The sequence below is a fragment of the Gadus morhua genome, chromosome 5, assembly GCF_902167405.1.
Source record: "Gadus morhua chromosome 5, gadMor3.0, whole genome shotgun sequence".
Lineage (NCBI taxonomy): Eukaryota > Metazoa > Chordata > Actinopteri > Gadiformes > Gadidae > Gadus > Gadus morhua.
Genome location: NC_044052.1, coordinates 15,683,452 through 15,705,846, shown reverse-complemented (window position 1 = coordinate 15,705,846; position 22,395 = coordinate 15,683,452). Strand labels below are relative to the sequence as shown.

At 43.7% G+C, this 22,395-nt stretch overlaps 1 protein-coding gene and 1 pseudogene across 1 annotated transcript; both read left to right on the top strand.

The window, feature by feature from the left end:
- The first annotated feature begins 8,973 nt into the window (after positions 1-8,973).
- Positions 8,974-12,574, top strand: LOC115544345 (actin, muscle-like; annotated as a pseudogene).
- Positions 12,575-14,362: 1,788 nt separating this feature from the next.
- On the top strand, positions 14,363-18,050 carry LOC115544360 (gap junction delta-2 protein). The gene is made up of 2 exons (XM_030357265.1): positions 14,363-14,790; positions 15,845-18,050. The coding sequence occupies exons 1-2, from the start codon at positions 14,720-14,722 to the stop codon at positions 16,686-16,688; spliced, it is 915 nt and encodes a 304-aa protein (XP_030213125.1). The 5' UTR covers positions 14,363-14,719; the 3' UTR covers positions 16,689-18,050.
- The last annotated feature ends 4,345 nt before the right edge of the window (positions 18,051-22,395 follow it).

The following is a 22,395-nucleotide window of genomic DNA, read 5'->3' as shown; positions in this document are numbered from 1 at the left end:
GCAAAGCCTCTTACATTTTTATCAAGTCATTTCTTCTTTCCTCTTCCCTTACTCTTTCAGATTTATTTTCAGACGTATTATTTACGTAGTCTTCTAAGGATTTCCGTAAAACTCCCCGGTCATGATTATCCAGGCCATTCATCCACCGCCTGCCCCCCTCGTTAAGCACATCTGGAGTCTGACAATCTGATTGGCTGGTGTCTGCAGCCCGCGGGACAAGCCTCGGCTAAGCTGCCTTTATAGGTCAGTCAGCCAACCCTGGGGCCGTCATACCGCTGAAGGATTTGAACTGGCACACTAAGATGTACAGTCGTCTCTCTCTTTTAGACATATTCATATCTTCACATACTGACTTGGCTGTGGTGTACTTGAACCCAAGTGACGGTGAAAACTGGCTTCAGAGTACCACGATGGTTTTATCAAGCATAGTGGAAAAAAATGCATTTAATTATTTAAATAAGAAGAAGAAATCCAGCATGGACGTTTTTTATTGCACCAACCTTTTACGTAACATTACTCGGTTCACAGCACATGGCCTTCTAGGCATTTCTCTGCATATGTCCTCCGTCTGCAGGCTGCCACACAGACTTTTAACTCTGGTTGTAGTCATGCACCAGAGGTCAGCTTGTTCCAGTGTACCTCGGGCGGCTTCATCCACTGCTCCCCAGCACGTCCGGTATGAGTAGGCCAGCCGTGCAGCGCCTTGCCCGGCTGCTGGTCGGAGCTGGTCCACAGGCATCTGGCTCTCTGCTGGTTCTGGTTGTTGTGGTACAGACCTACAGTGGATGGTGTGTTTAAGGATCTCATTTCTGGGGGGGATAACTTCGGAAAGCTCGTATATCAATTGCATGGGAGTCAGGGAGGGTAGTCTAGTTTAGGGTGTTGACTTCTGGGTTCAAAGCCCTATGTCCCCAGTAGGCATCCTTCAGCAAGATGCTTAAACACATATCTCCACAATATTGGCATTGAATCGAATCAAAATTACCATAATTTGCTTCAGATACAAGTCTCATAAATAGATTGTGTCTTTATCATGCTTTTCCTTAACAATAAACTCCAAGTAAACAATTGATATTATTGACACAGTTCTTGATTTGCATAATTGATGATTGACTTATTTGTACAGTGTGTTCAGATCAGGAGGAGGCTAGGCTGACGACGAAGCTTCTGCGTTCCGTAACACACGAGTTCTGCTATTTCCACAAACCCATGACACGCTTTCACTGCAGTCACACAAACGGTCACGTTGTGTAATATCATTTGTGTGGTATGCTTGCTGACAAATTGCTAAATGCCTCTTTCCTTACAGCTTGGCCTCTCAGGAATCCAGCCGTCTCTGGTACCTTGTTGTTGTGCGTGTGAATAGGGGGCTGGAACTGGTGGGGTAGTGGCGAAGCCGGACAATCTGTGAGCCACCGTGTAGGACACTTTGGAACCGAAGGGAAATCTGTCCAGACGGGAGAGAAGAATCGCTGCTCACTTTCTTGGGAAACTTTCCAGCGCTGAAGGTGAACATGTCTTTTTTAATCCCACGGCAGGTATTCATTAGGCTTAATAGCTACTTTGCTCTGTACTCTAACCCCCTCACTATAGTGTTTATATGTGTGTGTGTTTGAGGAACTAATTCCATGCAGAATAACTTTTCTGTTATATTCCAAATTTCGGAAGCAAATATGTAATGGGGAAGTCAGATCTAAATATTTTTGACCTTTATATTTGGTGAATTTCAGTATAACCTTGTTTATAGATATATATTTCCTCTTAATACTTGTGTTGCCTGTAGAAGGAAGACAATTTTCTAGTCATAAATGTTATTGTGATATAAGGTAGTCGAGTATGAAACTCCTTGAAGGCTACCACAGGGAAGGAATAGCTGATCTTGATGGACCATGTGTTCTGTATTTCGTAATTACCTTGTGGTTTAGTAGTGACTGAAAGCACAAGATTAACTTGTGTTTGTGATTCAGGATCGGGACACCACAAGAGGAAATTACCACATTTGTCAGTGACAAATCAGGAACACTAGACATCCAGTCTTAAAACAGTTCTTTCGATTTATCTGGAGACTGTAGGTACTTTATAGTTTCCATCTTTAGTTTATCGATTATAGTAGATCGCAAATACTACAATTACTTAACAAAATCTGTGTATCCAAAACTCATACGTTTGATCCACTATCCAATTTCTTTGGGGAGGGTGTTAAGGCTTTTAAGTCGGTGGCCGGTTGATCTCATTGGCCAGATGTGAACACGGTGGTCACTGCAAAAGGCAGGCTTACGATGCTTTCAGACTGCCATGGTTAAACCCTGACCAGTATGTCCAGATCAACGGCAGGGCCACTCCACAATCTCATAATCTCTCATCTCAGAGGGGGGTCTGGTTGGGCTGTGGCCAGGCATGCAGTTCAGTTGGTTTCAACCGCAACCTCAATTCTAGATGCCACTAAATGAATTGTACTTCACCACCTGTAACACACCAGTCCATACCCACGCCTATCTTTGTCCTTGAGGCATTTTCTTCTTTCTATCCCCCCCCCCCAGACTAGGATGGCCAGTTGTGGGTCGTGTTTCTGGAGCATTATGTGGCTGGTGATCCTGCTGATAATCGGCTGGCCCATCAGCATCACCCTGGGCGGTCTCTACGGCCTGTTCAGCCCCCTCACCACCTGCGTGGGCCTGGACCGGCTGTCCGACTTGCTTCTGGAGGGGGCCAACGTGGGCCGGAGATGTGCCCAGAACATGAGACACGGCAAGCCCCTGTGTTGAGGACAACCAGTCTCCCTCGGTCCTGGAGCCCACAAAAATGATTTGTCCGTTTTTTTGTGAACATGTTCAGTAATGGATTTTGTAGATTTTCTAATCTTTCTTTTCTGTTCTTTTTTTTTTTTTTTACAAAATGTCCAGAAGGTCTCCATGAAGTGGAGTACTATTGTCTATCATGAACCATGGATATCGAATTTGTTTTGGGGTTGTCTGGAATCAAATAGACTGTGTTTTGCTATTCAAGTCAGGATGACACTGCCTCAGAAAGATAAGAAATGGAAATGGCGGTTTAACAATCAAAATGCTTAGAGTCGTAAAAAATACTTATAATGCGATTAAAACGCTGCTTTGAACTTGTCCTCGTTTTGTTTGCAGAGTCATTGTTCTGCTTTGACGCACGGCTGTGAATGTTTTTTTCCGTCAGGTTTCATTACAAAGGTGGAAAAACATGAAAGCCCCCGATAAAAAACGACAAAATGTGGGAACCGCTGACGGGGAGGAATAGCAACATTGAAACATTGATGAATAGCTTGGGGGTTGAATGAATGAGTGGGTTGAAATCAAATTAAATTCATTCCTTTCTGTTGTTAGATCATATGGCAATCTTTCCGATACCGTAATATAAATGTGAAAATTTTTTATATCTTTTTTGTTTTGATACTATGCTAAATCTCAGAGGGATGTTTGATGACTTTATGGCTTTCTGAGCTAGCATGACTCAGCCTGTTGGTCTGTTATCTACCATGCCCTTGAAATCCCTACAGTGGATAAATATTACAGCTTAACTTTTGTGTACCAAATAGTAATAGCGTGACCTTTATTTTTTCACACCTATGCACATCAAGATTGTAAGTAGCAGCAGGAGTCAAGACATTAATACTTATAGTCAAACTATGTTGGAGCGCACTGAATACCTTCAAGTCAGTATAAAAGTATGAACATTTTGCTTGATCATTAGCAATACAGTTCAATGGCAATAATTAGTCTTGTCTTATTAGATAAACAAAAACAAAAGGATTTAAAACCTTTTTTACTCGTATTACCCATTTAAATTGTCTCTTAAAGAGTCCACCTCATCATTAATAAATCTGTGAAGATGTCTGTATGTCTACAGCAATGTCTAGGTGCCCAGTTATTTACTGACTTGCCCAAGGGCACTTGAGTAGTTTTCTGAGAAAGCTTCTTCAGACTTTACAATATTTTACACTTTCTTTCAATGATTAAATATATATTTTAATGACTAAGAGAATACATGAATGTTTAACATAAATTATTAACATGACAAAACATCTTGCACTCCGTACTCACCAAATGGCAGTTGAGCTGACTCATCCTATAACTTTATACCTCCGTCTTGAACTCAAAACTCTTTCCCTCAGTTTTGAACATCACAATACAATGTTGAGCTACTTATTATGAACTATTTTGGGACACGGTACTTATTTAACACTTTATTAAATCCTGATGAGAACTTGACTAATGTAGTCTTGCTGAGCAGCACTAAAACTGGTATATCTGCCCGTTTTTCAGAACATATTCAAATTTAATTCATGAATATTTCATTTGCAGATCCAAAGCGCGACTTAGCCTCATTCCCTGGCTCTGTGGTTGTGTTGGCAAAAAAAATGACAGCAGAAGAACACAACCAGCAAGGTTATGTATAACAACAGTTGTGTTGTAATATTGTGCTACAATGTTGCTCTCTAATCCCAGACCAATACCGTTGGTTTAGTTCAAGGTTGTCATGGTTACAGTGTATATATCGAGTCTATCCAATTAAATTCTAGTGCGTCCCTGCCTATTGGTAGGACCTTGCTGTGGTATTTAATGTGAACTTTGGTTCTCTCTCTTCTCAGGAGTTTTGACCGGATGTGCTTACGTCTCGGTCTGAGCTCCGAACGGGCCTGAAGGCTGAGCTGACAGCGTTGTGGTTGGATGCAACCAGGGGACGGGGGGGGGGCGGAGAGAATGCTAGAGATTGAAAGAGAGGGGGACAGATTAGGAAAGAAAGGGATGATGAAAAAGATGGACATGGATAGAGGAAGAGAAAGCAACCAGAGAAGGCAGGAGACAGATTTGAATGGAGTGTAGGAAGAGAAGGGGGAGAGAGTGAGGAGAGAAATAGTGTTGGCCTGGTGAATATTATATGAGGTGCACAAATTGGGGATGGAACCCCGTTGGCTCGGAGCAGACCTCGGGGGGAGGATATGTAGGCCTCCACATCCAATTAACCACACGCTGCTTTGTAATTTCACTCTCACGACGCCAGTACACAGGGACACACACACACTATTACACCCACACGCACATACGCAAACACACACATACAGATAAACAAATGTGCACGCACACACACAAACAAAATAGACTTGTTGTGTATACTGTTGCGTGTGGTGAATTGAGTAAGGGATACAGAATGATGGCTTCTAGCTAACGTTTCCTTTTTCTACAGGAGCAGCAGGCTATCTGGCATTGAAGATTGTATTATGATAATGTGAGACCAGGGATGCATCGTAATATTGCTTGATTTTAAATAATACTGTGTGTGTGTCTATGTACATGTTTTTGTGTGCATGTGTGTGTGTGTGTGTGTGTGCGTGCGTGCGTGCGTGCGTGCGTGCGTGCGTGCGTGCGTGTGTGCGTGTGCGTGCGTGCCTGCGTGCGTGCGTGCGTGTGTTTGTGTGCATGGTTGTTCGGGAAATACTGTATGTGCTTGCACACGGCATCGGTAATCTGTTTGCACCCAAAGGGACTTTTAACTTTCCCGTTCCTCTTCTGCTGTCCTCTACTGTCTCCTTCCTTTCGTTCTTGCTACCTCCCTCCTGTCCCTTCTTCCTTGGTGTTCTGCAGCGCTGGCCTTCTGTCAGTCCTTCAGCACATACCCAGGGGGCACAGTGTGGCCCTGATTGTTTGAATAACGCCAATCTCTCCCACAGGACCGAGTTCCTAAGAGTTCACTACCAATGTTAATTAACGCCACCCTTCTGCATTCGCAGTGAATGAAGATGTTGGACTCTGAACACAGAGACACACCTACGTATCACACACACACATATGCAAGGACACACACACAAACACACACAGGCACATCCACATTCATATACAAGGGATGAGATACAGTATAAGGAATTCCGGACTTTACGATAACAAAATTATTCAATATTATGAATCGGGTACTCAGCTAAACCGATCAGTTGTAGATTGTTCTCAGTGGTTTGCCACATGCTTTGAAACACAAAACGATATTAAGACAGAAATGCAATTATTTACGACAAAGTGTGTAGCCAATCAATATCTGCCAAAATGACATATCGCAAGAAATCCTGAGTCCAGAGAGTCACTGCTTGACCTGTTTGTCGCTTATATATCATGATCTTGAATATATGTACAGATAATATATATTCATGTATACAATTTACGAAATGCTGATGTAAGCCTGAAGCTCAATCAATTTAACTTTGTTTAATTACTCCCATCAGATATCCAGAATCAGGACTAAAACTATGTTTATTTTCACTCAATAGTCTGGCTGGAATTAGACAACACCCACGCAACATATGCACAAAAACAAACAAAGAAATTCATTAATCAATGTGTTACATGTCGTCTTTCAGTCTCGACCTTTTAATGAGTTTCTTCGCCGATGAAACATACAAGGGCAATGTGATGTAAAAAAAAAAGGCTTTCGTAATTTTTCATTAACTGGATATGAGAAAAACCCTAGCATAGGGAATACTTACACGCTACCATACTGTATATATATACTGTATGTGTGTGTGTGTGTGTGTGTGTCTTTTTTATCGATTGACATACAGATGCCCTGGCCCAGGCAAAAAAGCCAACAATCTGGGTTTTAAAAGGGCTTGCGTTCTGCTTATGATCTGAAATTCCCATTAGAAATCAATCACGATCGTTCTTTTTCCGTAGCAGGCAGTTTTTCCCTCATTGTCCCATCCCGGCTGTTGAATAATGCAGAGTACCACCTCAACTGGGGATTAAGGAGAGTTATATGGGCTATCGTAAAATAATTAAAGTCATGTAGGGTTGCTTTTAAAACCTACCTACTCTCTGGTACAGGGAGACTACAAGACCTGGGCACCTCTATATCACCATGACTACAATCTGACCATCGATGTGTCTTCGTGCGTGCATGCTTTTGTGTGTTTGTGTTTGTTTTTGTGTTTGTGTGTATGTATGAGTGCATGCGTGTGCATCTGTTATCCTGTCGTAGTTTAAACAAGGTGCTTACCTGAAATATAATTCATATCTATTTCAAATGGTTTCTGCTCCAGGTGGATCCCAGGAGGCCGTTATAGTTTGCATTGGGCTTAATAATGAGCTTGCGTTAGCTGAACGATGTTGGTGTAAAGAGCATCGTTGGTGACATAAGATGAGAACAGAGTCAGCCCAGCATAGGGGTATGGCTGCGGGTCGGATTGGGTGACAGCCACGTATGATTCATGGCCGGCCATGCCCTTTTGTATTGTCCTCGTTGGAGAGGGGACCACTCGCTGCGCTATGAGCCAATGTTGTTAAACAGCCTTTAGACTTTGCTGTTCTCTGTTTCACCAAACCGGAAATGTCACCCGGAACGTCCTTTTCTTTGTTATTATGTTTCACTAAACTGGGAATGTCACCCGGAACGTCCTTTCCTTTGTTATTATCTTTTGGGCAGGATACTTAAAGTGTACCACACATATCACATCTAACTGATGTTATTGTGTTCTTCATGGCTATGATGCTGAACGCAGGCTTATATTAACCCAAAGAGCTGTCTTGTGTAAAGGAAAATGTTTTATTCATTAATTGTTTGAATAAGTAAAGACACAACAAAGACCCGTGTTAGAAATTGCTGAATCTGAGGTTAAGTTGAAGGTATTGTTAAACTAATATGTAGGCTACACATTACATAGGCCTATTGTAATTTGACAAAAACACATAGCTGATGTACACTTTGTTTACATTGTGATTGATGATACTATACTTTGAAGATATAGCAGATAGAGTAGACATAGTAGTACTTTACGTCCATTAGTCATGTTACGATACCAGCACATCCATTACAGCATCGTCCCGAGCTCCTCATGAGGTTATGGATAAGAGTAGATATGATCCAATTAAACACAAAGGATAGGAGTGTGTGTGTGTGTGTGTGTGTGTGTGTGTGTGTGTGTGTGTGTGTGTGTGCGTGTGCGTGTGCGTGTGTGTGTGTGTGTGTGTGTGTGTGCGGACTCCCGCCCCCTCCTTGAGAGGGGATGATCCACAGTAAGGCCTCTTGGAATGGGTTCTTGTGATAACGGGCAGCAGCTGCTCTGGCCAGCTGCAGTGGACACAGCAGCCTCTTCGTGTAGAGCGCCTCTAAGTGGATATATTGTTTTGGAGCTCCTGACGCAAATGTACGAACTCAAACGAGAAAAAACACTTTTATTTGTGTAACTATGGAACCCCTTTTTTCCATTTTGAAGTAATCTTGGCGTTTGCTTTTTGATAAATTGCCCATTGCAATTCAGCAACAACAAAAAAAGTATTAATAAGCGGGGGAGTTGTGTAGTAGTCTTGGTAATTGTGTCATTAGCGTAAAATGAGTGAGACCTACCTATTTCATTAATGGACATGACGGAAGCCGGCAAATATGGATATAGGAGTGGGGGTTTGTGGATGACATCCTACACACAAACGGGTCAGAGTATAAATTGCCTCATTGGTGCTATTCGGCACCCATCAGTTTTCAGACTCAAGGTCCCGCACCAGCACTGATCTGGTGAGTATGAGTCCACTAAGAACTGACCCGGATCTGCCCTGGAATGGATTTATCAGGGATGAAGGATTTTTAAACACGACTGACCAATGAGGGTTACATTGGAGCGCTCTCTTGTTTGAATCACCATCATCAATTTGTTTAGTTACTTAATTTAATTTTTTTCTCTTCACATGTTTTAAATTACTGTTTCAATTACAAATCCAACTATATTTAACGGCCCGACTTATCTTTAGAGTTTTTATTCATTCATCATAATAATACTTAACATTTGTAATTAAATTACATGTAATTATAAACTAATCCCATTTATAAAAAAACTAATAATATCCATAGTCCTTGGCTCGAGTACACAGCTTCACAAAATAACATAAAACACCCAATATAACATCACTTAACCACCCTGTTCGATCCTGTTCCTGCTCCTGACCCCCCCCCCCCCCAGCAGTGTGGGGCGAGAAGCACCCCACCCTGCTGAGGAAGGCCCCTCTCAACCCCAAGGCCAACCGGGAGAAGATGACCCAGGTCATGTTGGAGACCTTCAACGTGCCCGCCGCGTACGTTGCCATCCAGGCCGTGCTGTCTCCCAACGTCTCTGGGCACACGACAGGTAGGGTCGAGTCAAGGCTGTTGGATTTGGCTAGTCCTTAATCCCGGCTTCACAGGGCCCACATCAGGGGATAGTGCATAACCCTGAGCCAAGGTTGGTGCCTCCTTGTGGAAACCTTGAGAAGGAACAAAGAAGAGGGATCCTTGCTTCCAGGGATGTTTAGGAGTGCAATGGCTGCCATAATGGGAAATGTCTATAGACAATCTCCTGTGTGTGCATGAGAGAGAGAGAGAGAGAGAGAGAGAGAGAGAGAGAGAGAGAGAGAGAGGGGGGGGGAGAGAGAGAGAGAGAGAGAGAGAGAATAAGAGCGAGAGAGATGGATACAGAGAGAGCGGGGGAGAGAAAAAGACAGAGAGAGAGAAAGAGGACAGCCCATATTTTAATAATAATGAATGACCATATATGTTCAACACCAACATATTGACAACATATGTTGGTGTTGAAAAAAACAACATCATGTGTGATTGCTTCCAGGTATTGGTAATGGACTCTGGTGATGGTGTGTCCCACAACATGCCGATATAGCTAGGGCTATGCTCTGCCCCACGCCATCATGCGCTTGGACCTGGCCAGCCGAGACCTCACTGACTACCTCTTGAAGATCCTCACTGAGCGAGGTCAGTCACCGGTGGGCCCAGAGCTCCTCTTTGATTAAACTTGTTAAATACTTGTACTATACAAACATCATCATATACAATAATACCTCTTTAAATAACTAAAATATAATGTTATATTAATCAAATGGCGTACATGTTAGTGCATACATGAGTATGTTTGAGCCCTGACCCTGACTGTGTAACTGCCGCGCCTTACCCGATAGACACACTAGCTAGTCACAGTTTTAACGCACAACACAAGGAATGGTTGAACTGACCGTAAACACGTGGTCATAACAGCCGAGCGTGAGGTTGTGTGCGACATCAAGGAGAAGCTGTGCTACGTGGCACTGGACTTTGAGAACGTGTATGCCCCAGACGCATCCTCCTCCTCCCTGGAGAAGAGCTACGAGCTACCCTACGGTCAGGTCATCACCATCGGCAACGAGCGTCCGCTGCCCAGAGACCCCCTTCCAGCCATCCTTCATCGGTGCGTAACAAACACCTGCTAGATACTCGCTAAACACTGGCTAGATACTCCCTGGACACTGGCTAGACACTCCCTGGACACTGGCTAGACACTCCCTGGACACTGGCTGGACACTGGCTGGAAAACCCGCTAGACACTGGCTTGACACTGGCTGGACACTGACTGGACACTGGCTAGACATTGGCTGGACACTGGCTAGACACTGGCTGGACATTGGCTGGACACTGGCTGGAACCTGGCTGGACAACCCTGCTAGACACTGGCTAGACACTGGCTAGACACTGGTAAGTGAAGACACTCGCTGGACCCTTCCTAGACACTGGCTAGACACTGGTAAGTGAAGACACTCGCTGGACCCTTCCTAGACACTGGCTAGACACTGGTAAGTGAAGACACTCGCTGGACCCTTCCTAGACACTGGCTAGACACTGGCCCAAGAAGACACTTGCTAGACTCTCGCTAGACACTCGCTAGACACACCCGTGAGTGGGTCCGTGCAGGGGGACAGAGCGGGAACATTTTGATCAACTTTATTTTTCACAAATGATTGTATGCATGGCCTACATGCCTTGTCTGTTTCATTTGACAGAAATGGGGACTATGTATTTGAAAAACAACATATACGTAGGATTCATCTTATCGATCTGTCTTATTGAGACATGGTAATGAGATTACATTGCTTATTCTAAATATTTGGTAGGTCCTGGGCCACAAGAACCCCCCCAGATGGGGCTAGGGTTCGGGCATGGAAAAGCTTGTTGAATCCCTGGGACTCTATAACGAGACATGAGACTATATGACTATATATAGAGGCCTATCTCTGATCAGGGAACCTTTGATCTATAACCCACCCACCTGCTCTCCTATGGCTTCTAAGGGGAGAGTATCTTTGACTTGATGACAGCTGCTGGCCCAAGCACAGCTGTTCTGCGGCACGGGCCACTTGGACACCTGTTTAGCTGTCAACAGGACCCAGCCCCTTTGAATAACACATCAGCAAACAAAAAACAGTGTGTCACGTCATGTCATTAAACAAAAACAGGTGCACAGGTGCGCAAGAGAGCCTGCATTAGAACATCTCTTACCGTCTAGGGATCAGGGTTTTATGGATCTTGATGGCTTCACTGTTGAAGAAACAGTCAATCTGCCGTATATGTTGCGGTCTAACCGCAAGAGACTCCAGACTCACTGGTTCAGAGTTCACCTGGACCCTGCATAGCCTCCTGCCCTACCCACCAACGCCCCTTCTGCTCCCTTACTCTCACACCTCTTAGGCACTTATCTTACGTTGTACACCCTGGCACTCAATGTACGCACTTATTGTATGTTGTACATCCTGGCACTTATAAAATAGTACTTAGCATTGTATAGCATCTTATCCTATCTATCTTGTTGTATACAGGGAATGAGTAAATCTAGCAATTGTAAGTGCTCTGCACTTCTGTCAATGAACATTTTTACTATACCGACAGCGATATATTGTTTCTCTATCTTCTTTAAGAATAAGTCGCTTTGGAATAAAGCATCTGCTAAATGCCCTAAATGTAAATTTACAGGCTACCCATTACACGTTCCTTTATATTATATAAACAAAGATATATAAGCCGCTTTGCACAAAAGAAACCTTGTGGAAATGACTCAATGTGTCTCGACTAGCAAAGCGGACCTTCTGCAGGTATGGAGTCAGCCGGCATCCACGAAACCACCTACCACAGCCCCATGGAGTGTGACATCGACCTCCGCTCCTGAACGCCAACAGCGTCCTGTCGGGGGGCACCGCCGTGTACCCAGGCATCGCTGACCACGTGCCATGATGACCACAGGAGATCACCGCCCTGGTGCAGCACCACGGAGATCAAGGTGGCTTATTGATCCGTTTTTCATGTAATAGTTTGTTGTGTAGACGCTTTTTATTCGGTCAGCCCTTTACCACGCTAATCAAAGGTAGATAAGTACAGTACAAATGCAGGACCGAAAAAAGAATGAAAGGTTTAGACACATATGCAAATAACCCCCGCAAAATATAAACAGTGAATATCTAAACAGAGTATGCTTATGTAATGGTACGTGTGATTGTACGGAAATCCAAAGAAATAAAGAATACTATTATAAACATTGAAATGAAAAATAAAATCACATGTACGCAAACCAGACAGTGTTCATTGACGTGTAGGATCCACATTAAACAATGGTGTTTCGGCCTCTTGTCTCCCTCGGATAATCGCTCCCAAAGAGAGGAAGTACTCTGTGTGGATCGGAGGCTCCATCCTGGCATTTCTCTCCACCTTCCAGATGTGGATCAGCAAGCAGGAGTACGATGAGGCTGTGCCCGCCATCATCCACAGTAAGTGCTTCTAAAACCTTTTTTTTCCGAGTGGTTCAGTTGTTGTCCTCAACTACCAGTATTCGTTTGAACTATGATAAAGTTTATATGTGGATGTGTATAGATTTTTAATAAACAAGACTACTGATTTCCATTGAACTCTTTTTTTGCAAAGAAAGCCTTCCTTTCGCCGTACAGGTGCCTACCATCAAGAAGTCTCCTGCTACAGCAAGAATTACATTAAGTGGTAATAGTTAGAGATTCTACCTATCTATCTCCATCCAACTATCTTTAATCATCAATTTATCCATCAATCGATTCATCAATCAATTTATGACTTACCAATTGCTGTATCTATCGATATGTCTATCTATCTTTCTAGCTATCTCTCTATCTATCTGTCTATCTATCTGTCTGTCTGTCTGTCTGTCTGTCTGTCTGTCTGTCTGTCTGTCTGTCTGTCTGTCTGTCTGTCTGTCTGTCTGTCTGTCTGTCTGTCTGTCTGTCTATCTATCTAGCCTTGTATCTGTCTATTTATCTGTTTGCTATATTTTCTTTTTCCTGATGAGGTCAGCCCTCTTCCCTTCAATCATGTGATAGCTGAGTAAAGGTTATAAACGATTTTAATAAGAAGAGATTAACACTGTGAGCGCAGGAGAGCTAAGCCACTTTATTGGAAGTTAACCTTGCATACTTTGATTGAGTGAAAACACAGAACAGTAATCATGGATTACCTAGAAAGATATCCCCAAACATAAAACATTTTTATATATGAATTACATTTTTATTAATATTTGTTAAATATACTACCAGGGAGAAACCTCATGTAACTTGAACCCATGTATTGCAAAAACTCGAAAAACACCATATCAGTTTAAAGGGAATATGTCATTATTTGTATATTTTTGTATTTGAATGAATTAGCCATGCATCCAGCATCTGAGGGCAACAGGGCGGGGTTATAGATGCTGCTCGTATTTCACTTCCGCGCGGCCAGACATGCGCGTGCAGGCAAACTGCAAGGCAATTCGATTAGGACATTCATTCAGTAGTGAAAACCGTAGCCATAGACAACATCTATACCCCGTTAGAAAAATGAAGCCGGAACATCGAGGTATCGCCAACGCAGCTCACCCGTTTGGATATACACGTAGCTTACGAACAGGACGAGTTTGGTTTAGAGCTCTAGCCTCTTGTCATTGTGCTGCGCGTAAAAACCAACGCCCTGTGCCTTCGCCGCTGCCGCCCCGCAAAGACGCGGTCAATCATGTGATAACTGCTCTCCAAACGTCCTCTACGTCCGGAGTTTGCGCCAAAATAGTAAATACTCCAAAATAGTTCAACATGCGGTTCAAGAAGCGCCGTCAGGATAGCCAGGATTACTCATGGTGAACTATTTTGGCTGTCTGGGCTGCGCGTGACGCAAGGGGGGTGTGGGGGGGGGGGGGGGGGGGGGGGGGGGGGGGGGTTGTCGGGTTGATAATGGGGGGGGGGGGGGGGGGGGACTACTTAAAGGCGGATTAACGCGCTGGCAACACATTCCGTACAACCTCCCTCCAGCCTCCGCCCAGACGCAGCGCGCTACCCATCAACCTGATCTGAAGATCGAAAATAGGAGGAGGGCTTATAGCCATCAGCCCCACCCTCCCCCCAAAACCCTCCCATCCAAACCCTCCCATCCAGCCCCCACCCCCAGCCCCCACCCCCCTCTCACACACACACACACACACACACACACACACACACACACACACACACACACACACACACACACACACACACACACACACACACACACACACACACACACACACACACACACACACACGCATACATTCTCATGACAAGAAGAAAAAAGTGTGGGGCAACCTCGCGCGAGCGCTCGACAGCCACGGCAGAGCGCTCAAAACAGTCTGCGCCCACAACGCGCCACGAGAGCACACAGAGAGGAAGAGGACGGCAGCGCAGCATCAGCATCAGCATCTCTTCTTCGCCGCTGCGTTTTCTCGAACCAACCGGACATTATTAAGGGACACTTTAACAGAGACGCACGCGGAGAGAGGGAGCAGGGGAGAGAGCAAGACAGAGACCGGAGAACACAGAGCGGGGGGAATAATAAAAGCCCATTTTTGGTGGGATTTGAGTGCCGTTGTGCCCTCGCCTTCTCCGGATGATCAGAAATGGGGGAATGGACTATACTAGAGAGGCTCCTGGAGGCTGCTGTCCAGCAGCACTCGACTATGATAGGAAGGTAAGATTCACGTCCAGACAGACGAGAGAGACGTGACGAAGGGAAGACATGCAGCAGCCTCCAGGATCCTCTTTAGCATGGTCCCCAGTCCCCCGTTTCTGTGTTGTGGATTTTTTTTCTTGTTTCACAGGATTTTTCCTTCCTCATCGAACCAGCGTAATTCATGGTGCCAGCTAACTCTCCAGGACGTGGGATGGTGCTGCCAAACTATGATCACCTTAAACTTAACTAAGATCATGTGTCACTCATTTACTCATTATTTCACCCATTCATTGTTATCGGTGGTATTGAGTAGGTATCAAACACTTATTGGAGGGGGGGGGGGGGGGGGGGGGGGTGGTTGCCGGGCGGGAGAGGTTGGTGTGTGGCGAAGAGCTGGTGTAATTAACCAATTTACCGTGGCCGCATTGTTAAAGATGCGTGGATCCAGGGCGCATTCATTCACGGTATCCCATAGGATAGTAGCCTAACGGGAAACACGTTAGGCTACACACACACACACACACACACACACACACACACACACACACACACACACACACACACACACACACACACACACACACACACACACACACACACACACACACACACACACACACACATATATTTGAAAACACACGCTGTCATTTCTAAAGGATAAACACACACACAGGCACACAAACATGCACAACCACACATGCGCGCGCGCGCGCACGCACGCACACACACACACACACACACACACACACACACACACACAAACACACACACACACACACACACACACACACACACACACACACACACACACACACACACACACACACACACACACACACACACACACAAAGAACGAACCGTACAGAGAGCGCCCAGGATTCAGCACTGGACAGCTCCTTAAACCAACGCGCAAGCGAATTGGGTTGTAAACGAGCGCAACAGCATAAAAAAAGAAGAACACACTCACAAACTCGTATACAAAAAAAAATCACACCACACATAGACATATACATTATTAACCCCTCCATATCCCCTCATTCTCTTTTACATTGTTTGTTTGCTTGCTTTTTAGGATCCTACTCACTGTGGTGGTCATCTTCCGGATCTTAATCGTAGCGATAGTCGGAGAGACTGTCTATGATGACGAGCAAACCATGTTTGTGTGTAACACCTTACAACCGGGCTGCAACCAGGCATGTTACGACAAGGCATTTCCCATTTCACACATCCGATACTGGGTGTTTCAAATTATCATGGTGTGCACGCCGAGCCTGTGCTTCATCACCTACTCGGTGCACCAGTCGGCCAAGCAGAAGGAGCGGCGCTTCTCAACGGTGTACCTGACGCTGGACAAGGACCAAGACTCCATGAAGAGGGAAGAGAGCAAAAAGATCACCAAGAGCACCATCGTGAACGGAGTACTGCAGAACACGGAGAACACCACCAAAGAGGCCGAGCCGGACTGCTTGGAGGTCAAGGAGATCCAGAACTCGGCCATGAGAACTAAGTCGAAATTAAGGCGCCAGGAGGGAATCTCGAGGTTCTACATCATCCAAGTGGTGTTCAGAAACGCGTTGGAGATCGGTTTTCTGGTGGGGCAATATTTCTTGTACGGATTCAACGTGCCGTCCGTGTACGAGTGCGATCGATACCCGTGCATCAAAGACGTCGAGTGCTACGTCTCCAGGCCCACGGAGAAGACCGTGTTCCTGGTGTTCATGTTCGCCGTCAGCGGGTTTTGTGTGATTCTGAATCTGGCGGAACTCAATCATCTGGGCTGGCGAAAGATCAAGACGGCCGTGCGGGGCGTGCAGGCGCGACGAAAGTCCATCTATGAGATCCGAAACAAAGACTTGCCGAGAATGAGTGTGCCCAATTTCGGGCGTACTCAATCCAGTGACTCCGCTTATGTGTAACGCACGAGAAAAAAAAAACAGTGATAGATGAGAGAGATGTGCAGTAAACAAAAATGAAAAAAACAAAAATGTTAATAATGAATGAAAGACCATTATGGACATGATGGGACAGCTCCGCACGCCTAGATATGTGTTATGATGACATACGAGTGGGCGATTTAGTTCTGGTTCTGTTTTTGTTTTTGTTTGTTTGTTTATGTCTGATGATGACTTCACGGCGAGGGGGTGAATTTACAAGCTTGTCGACGTATATTTATGATTGCACTGATGCAACTTTTTGGTCACGTTTCTACTCTGTAACGCTCTGAAGAATGGAGACACGTCTGACCCGTGTTCACACCTTTACTCTTGGTGGGCTCGTGTTCATGTTGTGCTTAAAGAGAGTCAATGCAAAATTGCACTAAGAGGTGAACAATTGAGAGCCCAAACCTAATCCGATATGTGTGATATTGATGGTGTTTTAGGTCAACCTTTTCTTTTCCCCCAACTGTGTTACGAGCAAAAAAACAACAAACAACGTCCTAACCACTCCCTCTTTAAGTGACTCCATCCAACCCCACAGTGGCTATGGGGGTAAAAAACCCACCATTCGAGATTTATATAATAGATATATAAACATACATATATATGCACAGATATATAAATGACTACGGATACAACCCTAGTTGAATACATCAGCGTCTTTCATGTATTCAGTGGCCTGTGTCGCACCACGTGACCTTAACATATGTAACCATTCCATCGCTCTCTAGCTGACTCTCTAGCGACACATTCTTGGTGGACTGCTGCATACGCAAAACGTCTGTGACTACCTTAATCATTTCTCTCTCGGACACACCAAAGCGCCCACTGCTTTTCATTTGTGAAAAAGTGTTTTTCTTCTTCTTATTATTATTGCTTTTTTGTGTAATCAAGTGCCATACTTGTATATAAACATAATATATATGTAAACATATAAATATATAAATATATAATATTCATCATAAAGCTTAATTCCCTGCTTGGATTATGCTAAATGCCGCCCGATTTTGATTTGCTTTAAATGTATTTGTTGTGGTTAAAATGCAAAAAGGATATACAGTTTTCTCTATTTTGTTTTGCAAAATGACTGGAAAAAGAAATGAAGTGCTAGTTTTTTTTACATACAAGAACGAAAATGTCTCTCCACAATCAGTACTGATCAAAAACTCAAAAAATAGCACAAATTGACATTTTTAAACAAAGAATGGGCAATAAAAGCCGCTCTCTGGTGCTACAGTTTTTCATAAGAAAAAAAAGATGGTTTTAAATGTAACCAAAAACAGACCAGAAAAAAACAAAACATCGTTTTTCTGTCTACAATAAATGTGGGATTCATGTACACCAGAAACGTGTGGTGGAATACTTTCTTTCCTTTGCATGCAGTTATCGGCCCCATCCCCAGACATAGAGTGAGATATTTATTATTATTATATCCTTTAGTTAACCAGGTTTAGTCTCATTGAGATTCAAATCTCTTCTACAAGAGAGACCTGGCCAAGCTTGACAGCAGTACACAGATAGAGAGAGAGAGAGAGAGAGAGAGAGAGAGAGAGAGAGAGAGAGAGAGAGAGAGAGAGAGAGAGAGAGAGAGAGAGAGAGAGAGAGAGAGAGAGAGAGAGAGAGAGAGAGAGAGAGAGAGAGAGAGAGAGAGAGAGAGAGAGAGAGAGAGAGAGAGAGAGAGAGAGAGAGAGAGAGAATAGAGGGAGGGGCTAGTTTGTAGCTTGGTGCAGTGAAGGCGTTATGAGGCCACACCCACTTTGTCATTTCTCCACCAGGACAAACCACAGCAACAGCAAGACCCGCCCTTAACAGGCTTCACTCAGAAGAGACTGCAACATATATAGAACACCATTACTTTACTATTGCTCTATTACAATTAATGCACATGAACCGAGAATACTAATTTCAATTATGTTTAACACAATATAAGAAGGATGACCAGTATTAACCAGTGACTTTGGTCAGGGAGAAAGAAAAGAGGACCTTGTTTGTAAATTTATTATGATTCAGATTACGGGTTATACTTATAGAGTTTGCTCTGCTCTGCGTCTTGGTTTATGTAAAGGATAGCACCTGCTTTGTGTGTGTAGGGGAGCTTCAGAGACATTCTCTCTTCCTGAGGGTCAGTGGGAGATGAAAAAAAAGAAACCCAGGCATGAAGAGAACAGTTAATGTGCTGAACAATCCGCCTACACTTCTAAGAGAGAGCAGTAGAGAGAGGGCGGGCGAGAAGGAGACAGAGGGAGAGACAAGGAGAGGAAGAGTGATACAGAAAAAGGAGTGTGGCATCATGATCATAAAGAACAACAGGGAGAAGAAAGGGAGAAAAAATGTTGGGTCTGATCGTTATGTGGCGGTCTGGGGAAGGATTACTGAACCAGGATGACTCTGCAATGAGGGAGGGGGAGAGAGAGAGGGATATATATATATATATATATATATATATATATATATATATATATATATATATATATATATATATATATATATATATATACATATATATATATATATACATATATATATATATATATAGAGAGAGAGAGAGAGAGAGAGAGAGAGAGAGAGAGAGAGAGAGAGAGAGAGAGAGAGAGAGAGAGAGAGAAGAAGAGTTCCACCGCATCATCATTCTCTAGCCCAGCATGGACCCAAGATGTTCCCCTAACAAACCTAAAAAAAAAAATGGAAAGAAACGAGACAAAATAAAACAGTGTCGAATTGGGCCTGATGCAATGCGGTACCTTTTTCTTCCTCCGCAACCTCTCTTTGCCACTCTCCCTTCCCCTCTCCATTCAGCCTATTGCTCATGGTTGACGTTCTCTCTGTTGAACTTTCTAACCCTCATCTCCATCTCCTTTTCCTCACTTTTGGTCTCAAACTTTGCTTGACAAAATAAAAGTATGGATGACTAAAAAGAGTTCCCTGTTGACTCTGACTCGGCACCCTTTCATTGCCCTAGGCGTTCTACGTTCCGGGTATATATTTTAGTGATTAGTTATACATATACTAATACAAAATATATATATACATAATAATATAATGATAATATTAATGAATGTTAAGACATATTTAAAGATTGTTAGAAAAGCTTGAACAATTATCTTATAACTTGATGCTGCATACTTTACTTCATTAGATAGGCCAATAAAAGATGAGGATGATGATGATGATGATGATGATGATGATGATGATGATGATGATGATGATGATGATGATTGTTATTATTGTTAAGATGATGATTTTTTGCCCGTGTTTACCCTTGACCTGCATGCATTTCATCCGTCTCTCCCTCTGTATGCAGGGCAGTAATTGTGCATGCATTAACATCATCCAAGTGTTTGAGGGCTTAGGTAAGGTAGCCACTTCACAAGGGAAAAGTGCAAGAGCTCACTGCTGTGATATATAGAGTGCACATCGACTGGTCAGGGGTTTACTCAACTAAAATAAACTAGCCACACACACACACACACGCACACACACACACGCACACACACACACACACACACACACACACACACACACACACACACACACACACACACACACACACACACACACACACACACACACACACACACACACACACACACATACATACATACAAAAACACACATGCATACACAGAGCAAGAGATCACACAACACACAAACCAAAGGACCTATGCAGTAATCTGATGCCTAACTGGAGCAGGGGGGCTATTTACAGAGTAAAAAAGTGAAAGACTGGATAAGAATGCCTCCAATTTTCTATGATTGCAAGTACTCTGGGTTTTGAAAGAAGGGAATTGAAGAAGCTATCTCTTAAGCTGTCCTTTCAGGTAGGAGGCCTTTACAAGAGAAGACACACATGCACTATAGCGTCGTCTTTGTGGGTGTAGGCAGGTATAAGTAAGTAGGTAGGTGGGCAATTACCTTTTGGACTGAAGGTAATTGCTTTTTTGCTTTCAACTGCTTTATTTTTAATTAAAGGGAGATTAATTAATTCACCAGCAGTGATGTATATTTGACCTATTGTAGACACACAGAAGAAACGTTTAAATTCCTTTTATGAATCATCTGATGAGGTATGATTCATTATTTAACCAAATAATGAATCTCCATGCTGCATACAAAAGTAGCACAATTCAAGTTATTTTCTAAAGAACGTCATCCAACTCTACTTTTGCACTTGAGCTTGTACAAACCATTTTCTTCACTGCACATATTTAACTCTGGTTTATTCACATCGTCGTCATCTCACTTGTTATTGGTCCGTATTTATGCTGGAGACAGCTGAACGACAACAAGCCATCCCTGGAAAGCTGGATTTTGCATCCAGCGGTAGTAAACTGTTCAAATCCCATGGCTGCGGAAACGCACGTGAGCCGTGGCTGCTCAGAGGGATTAGATTTTAACCAAAGCTTCCTCCCCAAACCCCTCTCCCCCAGCCCTCCCCTCCTCCCCCCTCGGTTAACGGCTCCCCCCCCCCCCCCCCCCCCCCCCCCCCCTCTATGCATCCCGATAACACAAAATATCACACAACATTTTAACAAACTATATGCCATATCATACCCACCTTTGGTTTATGCTTAGGTTAGGGGCTTAAGCTAACCCTATTAAATCATTTGTAAAGGAATACTTCAGTTTATATTAGCACAATTACCTTAATTAAAATGAACACCGTTAGAAAACATAATTTAGAAATGATTACTAATCCAAATTGTCTTTTGTTCCAACTCTGCTTTATTCACAAATGACCATTCACATAATTGCATTACATTTTTGTCACAGATTCATATTCAATATGTGATGAATCACTGTGTAACTGAAAGCATGTATACAAGGCACCCACCATAACAAACCTGATGACCCGGAACCAATATGTTTAGGTTTTTATTTTCTTAACAGTACTCTAACAGTTATAACCCAAAAAGTACATCCCACTATCCCCCCAGCACCCCCCCCCCCCCCCATACAGTAAGCATATCCTCCCAATTCCTGCTCCCTTGCAGATCAGAGAGGAGAAGACTTAGCAGCGCAGGACTGCTATAATTCTGCCTTTTGTGCAGATTACAGCATGAAAGGCTAAAAGAGCTAACAGCAGGAAAAAATGAAAAAGTTAAATGTGGCGAATGCAGTTCTTTTTGAAACCGCCTCGCCGCGAGCAATGAAATTAGCCCGGGTCTGCAGCACAGCGTGGCATGGCTTGGAAAGATATGGCAAAAGTTGAAACAAACACACACTCGCTGGTTTGGCATGTGGGGGAGGATGCAGCCATGGTTTAGTGTCTAACTAATGGCCCTATAGGGTGAGAACTTTTCCCTCTGTTCTAGCTGCATAGCAGGCTGAATCTCTCCAGACTCAACCGTTTCTGTCCCTGTTGTTTTTCCTATCGTCCCGCTGCTGTTGTTTTGTTTAGTCCCGGAAAATCTTTATCGAAGTCATTTGATGTTTGTTTGAGATCAACTAACCATAACTTTCGTTCGCAGTAATTACAACTAAAGAGTGTCTGCTCATAAAGCAGGACTACTCTGTGCTAACGCTGTACTGTGTTGCTAGTGGATGTGAAACGGGCCCTAGTAACAGGGATTTGATTGGTTGGATCGGTGTGTGGGATGATGAGGTAGCCAGGTGGAAATAAGAGCTGAACAACTAGGTGACGGTCCTGAGGGCGGATTCATTTTTGATCCATTTTTTCATTTTTTTTT

Excerpts from the sequence above, each read along its gene's own strand:
- LOC115544360 (XM_030357265.1), top strand. The coding sequence starts at position 14,720 with ATGGGGGAATGGACTATACTAGAGAGGCTCCTGGAGGCTGCTGTCCAG. Across the intron at positions 14,791-15,844 it reads CACTCGACTATGATAGGAAG|GATCCTACTCACTGTGGTGG; the intron begins GTAAGATTCACG and ends CTTGCTTTTTAG.